This window comes from Arachis ipaensis, chromosome B04, assembly GCF_000816755.2.
Source record: "Arachis ipaensis cultivar K30076 chromosome B04, Araip1.1, whole genome shotgun sequence".
NCBI lineage: Eukaryota > Viridiplantae > Streptophyta > Magnoliopsida > Fabales > Fabaceae > Arachis > Arachis ipaensis.
The window spans coordinates 27,150,945-27,159,315 of record NC_029788.2 but is presented as its reverse complement, the minus strand read 5'-3'; the positions used below and the strand labels follow the sequence as shown (position 1 = coordinate 27,159,315).

The window sequence follows — 8,371 nt, the reverse complement described above, 5'->3', positions numbered from 1 at the left end:
ACGCTATTCTACTTCTAGTTTCTTATTAGAGCTATAACCTCTCTTCCTTGTAACTATTAGGGCGAAGAAAAGGAATTCAAATTAAGAGTGGAGTATGGAAATTAATTTCTGTTGTCTAATTACTTAACTGTTGAAAAAATAAATTAAGTGGTTAAAAGTAAAAGAAAATAAACCAATTATGCCTCCCACATTGCTACTTCATTTTTTTCATTATGTATTTTTAATGAAAATTTTCAGTAAAATATAAATTTTAACCATAAACCTTTCAAATGCTAATAGAAATTTAACCATGAATGAAAGAAATAAATTTTGTACTCACGAAAGAAAAATTTTATATGAAAAAAAATTTTCAAACGTTAATTTTATTCATGTATATTAAGTATTTTCAACTAGTGTATTAATAGATACTAATTAATTTATTTTTTCAATTAAATATTTGCAATAATAACAAATATAATATTAGTTAAGATGATAATTATTTCAAGATCAAACTAGAATGCCATAGTCCTAAATATTGCTAAATATATCTTTTTTTATAAATTATGTATGATGAAGAATATTTAAAAAAAATTATACACTAAATTTTTTAGTTTTCAAACTCCGCCTATGTTACACTTGCGGTACATAGCCGGTTCCAAGCCCGGATAAAGGAGGAGGGTTGTGTTAGATCTTCGGCAACTAATATAAAAATATAGCCGAACCCCCATGACATAAATCAAAGACATTATTGCGCTAAAGCTAGGTCGTTGTTCGGAAGCAACGCGCCGTATGGCTCGAGTACGGTGTCAAAGCAAGAGCCGCTGCATCGGTGTCCGGATGTAGTGTTAAATGAGCAAGGGTTCTCGCGTTTTCGTGAACGGACGAGGGTAAATAAGCTAGTTCACAAAGTAAAANAGAAGAACAGCAAAAGAAAGTTTTGGTGAATCTAAAGGAATAGGACCAAGAGACAAGGAGTCCTGGTGGTGGAATGCGAGTATACAAGAAAAGATAAAGATAAAAAGGGAATGCTTTAAAGAGTGGTCTTTATGCCGCAATGCAGATAACTGGGAAAAATATAAGGCGGCTAAGAAAGAAACAAAAGTGGCTGTAAGTGAAGCAAGAACAAGAGCATATGAGGGTCTCTACCAGTCTTTGGACACGAAAGAAGGAGAAAAATGTATAAATAGAATCGCAAAGAGCCGAGAAAGAAGAACGAGAGATTTAGATCAGGTTAAGTGTATAAAGGATAAGGATGGAGAGGTGTTGGTTCAAGAGGAGAAGATTAATGAAAGGTGGAAGAACTACTTCTACGAGTTATTTAATGAGGGACAGAAGACTCTTCCGAGCCTTGGTTGATTATGCACAAGGGAAGAAGACCAAAACTTTGACTACTATCGAAGAATTCGAGACTTTGAGGTAAAAGAGGCTCTAAAGCAGATGAAAAATGGCAGGGCAGTAGGACCTGATAATATCCCTATTGAGGTTTGGAAGGGTCTTGGAGAAAAAGGCATCAACTGGTTAACCAAGCTTTTTAATGAGATTTTAAGGTCAAAGAAGATGCCTGATGAGTGGAGAAAGAGCACATTGGTACCTATCTACAAGAATAAGGGGGATATACAAAGTTGCGGAAATAATAGAGGGATTAAGCTTATGAGTCATACTATGAAGTTATGGGAAAGGGTGATAGAACGGAGGTTGAGAAAAGAGACACAAGTAATAGAGAACCAATTTGGATTTATGCCAGACAGATCTACCACTGAAGCGATATACCTATTAAGAAGGATGATGGAGAAGTATCATAGTAATAAAAGGGATCTATATATGGTGTTTATTGATTTGGAAAAAGCGTATGATAGGGTACCAAGGGAGGTCTTATGGAAGGTTTTAGAAAAGAGGAGAGTAAGGATCGCATATATTCGGACAATTAAAGACATGTATGATGGGGCCACAACTAGTGTGAAGACTCAAGGTGGTGTGACAGAGGAATTTCCTATTGGTATAGGATTACACCAGGGATCATCCTTAAGTCCATACCTTTTCACATTAGTCTTGGAAGTACTCACAGAGCACATCCAAGAGCCTGTGCCATGGTGCATGCTTTTTGCCGATGATATCGTCCTTATGGGAGAGTCAAGGGAAGACCTAAATAAGAAGTTGGAGTTATGGAGAGAAGCTCTAGAAGTGTATGGTCTGCGCATAAGCCGTAGCAAGACGGAATATATGGAATGTAAGTTCAGTCTGAGAAGGGAAAACCCCAATATAGAGGTGAAGATTGGAGAAAACATTCTACGAAAAGTTAAAAGTTTTAAGTATCTTGGGTGCATCATACAGGATAATGGAGAGATTGAACATGATGTAAATCATAGGACCTTGGTCAAAATGGCGGAGTGCATCTGGTTTTATATGCGACAAAAAGTGCTTTTAAAACTTAAAGGTAAATTCTATCGCACCGCTATAAGACCGGCTATGCTGTATGGTACGGAGTGTTGGGCGGCTAAAGGGGAGCGCGAACATAAGCTGAGTGTGGCAGAGATGAAGATGTTGAGATGGATGAGTGGTCGTACGCGATTGGATAAAATAAGGAATGAAGATATAAGGGAGAGAGTTGGAGTAGCACCCATTGTGGAAAAGATGGTTGAATCGCGTCTCAGGTGGTTTGGACATGTGAGAAGAAGACCGATAGAACATCCAGTCAGGAGGGTGGATGAGATGGAAGATGGACAAAGGGCGAAAGGCAGAGGAAGATTTAAGAAGACCATCCATAAGGTGGTCAAACGAGATCTATATGTAAACGGTCTCTCTGTAGACATGATACATGACAGAGCACAATGACGTCGTTTGATTCATGTAGCCGACCCCACTTAGTGGGATAAGGCTTTGTTGTTGTTGTTGTTGTTGTATTAGTATTATTATTAAATTACAACTTCATCTCAAAATAAAGAGAAAAACAAAAAATATAAAGATTGATCTTTGATTAATTAAAATTTCTTTTGATATTGTCATTAAGAACAAATAATCAATCAAATTAAAATAAAACACAAAAAGTGTTGCATCAACAAAAAAATAAAAACTAAAAAATTAAACCGCTAAAAGATTAACCCTTGGTTCTATTTTTTTATTGAAGTCCAATTGGACTTTTTCGTGTTATTACAACAAAAAAGTGATGCATTTCATAAATACTATTAACTTTATTCGGGGCCAATATATAAATATAAAGTATTTGACCAACAGTGAAAAAACAAGGGTGGACCATCTAATCATTCGTCTTGATACATTAAACAATGGTAATTCCAAAGTGATTAAATTGATAAAGTAAAAAAATAATAATTTAATCATTCTTATATTAAGATAATATAATTCACACATAATAAAAAAATAAATTTAATAGTAATTACTAATTGGATAAAAAAAATTTTAAAATGAAAAAGTTAGTAAAATAATAAAATGAAGAGTTGATCACTTTTAAATTAAAACAGTGGCACATATATTGTATGAAAGTTATAAAATTAATGATGATTAACTCTTTGTTTTATTATTTTTCTAATTTTTTATTTAGAGGATTTAAATTTTGAATTATCAATTCTTTATTTTATTATTTTATAAATTTCTTTAATTTTTCATTAAACATGGTCTTTCATTTTTGGTAACATTGGGCCTATCCCCAAAAATAAAACATTTGTACTTTGGAAAACAACTATAATGGATATTTTTATAACAAACCTAAAAGTTCAATGACTAACCCTTAATAAGCCCAGAAAAAAACCTAATTCTCTGATTGGAAAAAAGGCTAATTCTAGAGTTTGGGCCGCAACACAGTCAAGAATGGACTCCGACGAGGAACACGCGAAAACCCTAACGCCGACGGAGACGAAAGACAAGAAGCACAAGAAGAAGAAGAAGAAGAAGAAAGACGAGCTCGTTAAGGCGAAGATTGAAGTTGTGCGTGAAGAACAGGACAAGATAGGACCAGTCGTTGGGTATTTCCCTTCCGGATTCGATCCAATTAGCGATGGCGCCGCCGCGACGGGGTTTCATGTTTACAGGAACAGGAGGACGAAGAAGAGGATGCAGCTTGTGGTTGGTTCCCCTTCCTCCCCCGTCGAATACGTCGGAACTAGCTATGCCGGTGAGGCCGCCGCCGGGCACTCCTCCATGTATGCCATTGGTGTCTTTGATAAGGAAAAGGGAACGCTCAAGGTTGTTCCCGTTGCTGCCAACAAGGTAAAAGCTTGGGTTCTGTTCTCCTTTATTTCTGGTGTTTATTTTTTTATTTTATGTTCTATTTTTCAGGATTTTGCGATTTTGCATAGAAATGGATAATCAACGGAAACTATGATTTATTGTTTCTCCGTTTTTGCTCTTTTCGTTATAGAATTATGAATATGTAAAAGCTCTTTAATGTTTTTAGGGTTTAACTATTAAGGGTTGTACCGCACTGTTAAGGTTAGCTACTGAGGAAGTCTTTATAAAAAAAAGGTTCAAGTGTCCAATGCATATGTTATATAATAAAAATTTTAATTTTCTGCTATATTTTTTAACTTGGTTGTGTTGTTTGGAAAATGATGAATTTGAGGTGAATTTGCAAAGGTTTAGTTAACCTAGTTCGCAAAGTTCTATTATAAGTTGGTTTTTTGATACTCTAATTTGGTGAACATTTGATTAATGGGTTGCATTACAAACATTAAAGTGGTGATTGTTGAGTGTTGGCCCTTGTTTTGATTGGTTTTATGTGGACATAATAAGTGTTTGTTGCTAATTGTGGTGTGTTGTTATGTAGATATTTAGATTGGAACCTAAAGTTAAAGCCTTGGATGCCGTTGACAAGGAGCCTGCTACCTCAACAGTGGAAGAGCTGACTCCCTTGGACTGGGCAGCGAAGCAGAGGCAGATTACTAATTTGTTTGGAACAAAGAAGGAAATAACAAGGGTATATTCTGGCTCATTGTTTACGAAACCCTTTTGTTCTGTGCTAAACAACAATGTGGTCCTGAACTGCGCACAAAATCATGATATTTCTGTGATTTTGTAGATAAGTGATAGACAGAATAGTTTTTGAAATACTGATTTACTGATGTTTTGATATTGGGGTGGCAAGAATTCTTTAGCTTTCTGATAGAGGGTAAAAAGTTGTTTGAAATCCATTCGAAGTTGTGCATTTCACTTTCAATTGTCTCTCTATTATGCCAGCTAATTCAGGTGTTTATTTAAAAATTGAAACATCCTCTTGGAGAAAATATTGTTGTCCTATTAATGTTTAACATCCTGTTAGAGATACTTGCTATTGTGAATAAAACTTGCATATTATCAAACATCTCTGCATTCAGCAAGGTGAATCTTTCTTGACTGTTTTGCATTGTGACTGTGAGAGTATGATACATGCTGCATAAATTCTGAAATGCCACTGTTTAGCTCACTAATGTCAATGACGACATTTTCTGATTTTGTCTTTTGCTGGCAATAAATGAGGTTGAGTTAATGGATTTAAGTGGTTGAGTCTCCCAGACGTTGTCATTGAACTTGGTTTAACTGATTTTTATTGGCATTGCTGTACACTTGGAAATCATTTTGCAGACTAAAAAGAGGTTAGCTCTCAATCAAGATGATGATCCTGAATCACAAAAGAACCTGGATGTGAAGATGGAAAATGTTGATGTAAACAAATTGGCTCTTGAAGGTACTGAATCTCAAGTTGCCCGCAACATACCACCATGTAATCTTTCTGCAACCTCGCCGCAGGAGGCATATGTATTGGATCAAATCATCCTTAAAGGAGAGTGGGGTTACCTTGAAGACATTTATTATATTTTGTTGAAGGAAGAAGAAGCTGACTTCAGTTCTTACCCAACTTTTGTTTCCAACAGGATTAATAAATTAAAGAATATTAAGGTATCAATACAAATAAAACCTCTTTACTTAAAATCATAAGTTCAGCTTTAAGGGGTGTTTGATTGGATTACTTCTTGATTTTTTTATTTATCTTTAAAAAAATTGAAAAATAATTGCCTTTCCCCCCACCCTCCTGTTAAATTGTGTTATAAAGCTTGGGGTTATAATTTGTTTTTGACAAAATATAAACAAATGCATACGGATACAGTTCAATCATTTGGAGCATTCTGCATTGGAAAAGTTGTTTTTCTGTATTTCGGATATGCAGAACTTGCTTTTTACTATGAAAGCATAAGAAAAAATTTTTGCAAATATAAGAATAATTTGACAACATATTTCTTTCACCAACATTCTACTGTACATAAGTTTTGGGATACCCAAAGCAATGTCTAAGAACATCACCTCTTCAAGGTGGCGAATTACGATTACCCAAATGTTACTGTGATAGATACTGGGCATGAACTTTAGGCTTATTTTATCCCAAATGGAAAAATCATATCCAGTTTCTAATGTATTCGTTTACAGGATGATTCAGAAAAGAGGAAACACTCATGCATACTGTCATTCATCAGTCATCTTGTAACGTTCAAAGAACAGAACTCTTTCAGGGATAACTCCACCATGAAGCGTCTGAAGATCCCCCACATTCTGCGTAATAGATTCTCGGCAATGTTTGGCAATACTTCTGGTTCTAATTCAAAATGGCTGTCTTCTGAGAAGATTAGTCTTCTCGTTTGTTATATCCTCGTGCTGACTCTTTTCTTTGACGAATTCGAGACTGACTATTGTGATATAGCAAAGGATCTGAAGATGAGCCAACTGGTGGTGAAACAACACTATGAGCATTTGGGTTGCAAGGTTAAACGTAAGAACAATGTCAACCATGCCACACTTCCCATCCCTCTTAAATTTCCTGGTGTGCGTCAGAGGAAGCGAAAACGTTAGATGGAGGATGGGTCGCTGTCGGAGTCCAGTTGGTCTGCCGTTCTCAGTGCTTGCAGGTGTCAAAAGGTTGCTATCCATACTCGAAGGTTACTTAAAGTATTATATTATTCTGGGCTATTTGAACTATGTTTGCTGTTTTGATTGTGAAAGAGGTGATTTTGAAGTTACCATCACACATAGATATAGTGAAAACTTATCCATGAAAGAGTAGAATCAAGATCAGCTAGATCAATTTTGGGGATTTCCGGTTTCACTTTATGTTATGAATTCAAGCTTATAAGAACCTCTGTAATCTCATCATGCTTGACAACTCTTGTAACCAGTATTAACCACTCATGCTTATCTCATTGTGCGCACCAGCCCTCAGCTAAATGTTTATCTTGGATTTAATTGACTAATACAGTAACCCTTATCCTAATTAGTGATTAATCCTCAAACAAGAACTAATGATGTGCGATTGTTTTGCTGCAATTTTTAGCTGGAGAATTAAGTTTAGTTACTGGTGGTGAAGTGAATCAAGCTAAGTCTAGTCTCACCAAGTTTAATTCGGTTCACTAAAAGGTTTGGTTGCTGGATTATGCTTTGCACTGTACTGGGTTTTCTTCTCGCTTGTTTCTTTTAAATTTGTTTTTTACGCTGTTAAAAGAAAATTCCATTTCCGTTTTCAGAATTAATGTCGTGAAATACAAGTTGGTATAATCTTTTTTGGGAAGATTGTCTATTGTTTATGACAATTAAAATAAAAAGGAACAAATCAAATAATATCCCTACCGATTTACTTGATTGAAGCAACTATTCATATATAAAAAATTAAACCTAGCATATGATGGAAATGGTTGGGTACTCAACATTCTTAGAAGTAAAGAATGATGCCATATGATGAAACTAATAAACGGAAAAAAAAAAAAAAGTGTTTCCCAATTACTATTCTTTTACTTTAACGTGATTCTACCAACTAGAATAATGAAATTTAGAGCCTACCTCACAAATGCCTAGATTAGTTGTCCCAAGTCTAAGCTTAGACCAAATTATAATACCTTATTTAATTAATTTATTTTTTTTCACTCAATTTTATGTTAAATACTTTTGCTTTTGAAAAAGAAAATTATGAAAATACTAGTTTTAAATTCATTAAAATAAACTTGGTAGACAGGTTGTATAACCTTTACTCCAGCTAAGAATAGTTAAATCTTCAACACAGTAGAATTGCAATTCTAGGTAAGAATCATAATTATGCAAGTTCAATGGCTCATTCTATAGACAATAGTGACCAAAAAAGTGTCTCATAAACACACATAAAGATCGTCAAAATAGGACAAAAGTGTGATTATGTGCCCCTTAACTGGCACCAAAAGTGTTAGTGGCTCTTTTTTTACATTGACAACCATCATTATTGTCCCCATTTATTTATGAAAAAGATGAATAAGTAGTGCATATCATTTTCAACATTTCATCAAAAATGGGGCGTCCTATCACACATAATATAAACTAAAAGGTGTTGAAAATTAGGCTCAAGAAAATTGGATCAATCAATAACAGTGACGCCCCATTGCAATTTCCA

General features: G+C 34.8%; 1 protein-coding gene and 1 pseudogene across 1 annotated transcript; both read left to right on the top strand.

The window, feature by feature from the left end:
- LOC110271472 overlaps window positions 1-2,637 on the top strand; it is a 16,488-nt pseudogene extending 13,851 nt beyond the window's left edge.
- LOC107639173 (DNA-directed RNA polymerase I subunit rpa49) lies at window positions 3,784-7,222 on the top strand. Its single transcript, XM_016342616.2, has 4 exons — window positions 3,784-4,200; window positions 4,757-4,906; window positions 5,551-5,865; window positions 6,391-7,222. The coding sequence occupies exons 1-4, from the start codon at window positions 3,802-3,804 to the stop codon at window positions 6,808-6,810; spliced, it is 1,284 nt and encodes a 427-aa protein (XP_016198102.1). The 5' UTR covers window positions 3,784-3,801; the 3' UTR covers window positions 6,811-7,222.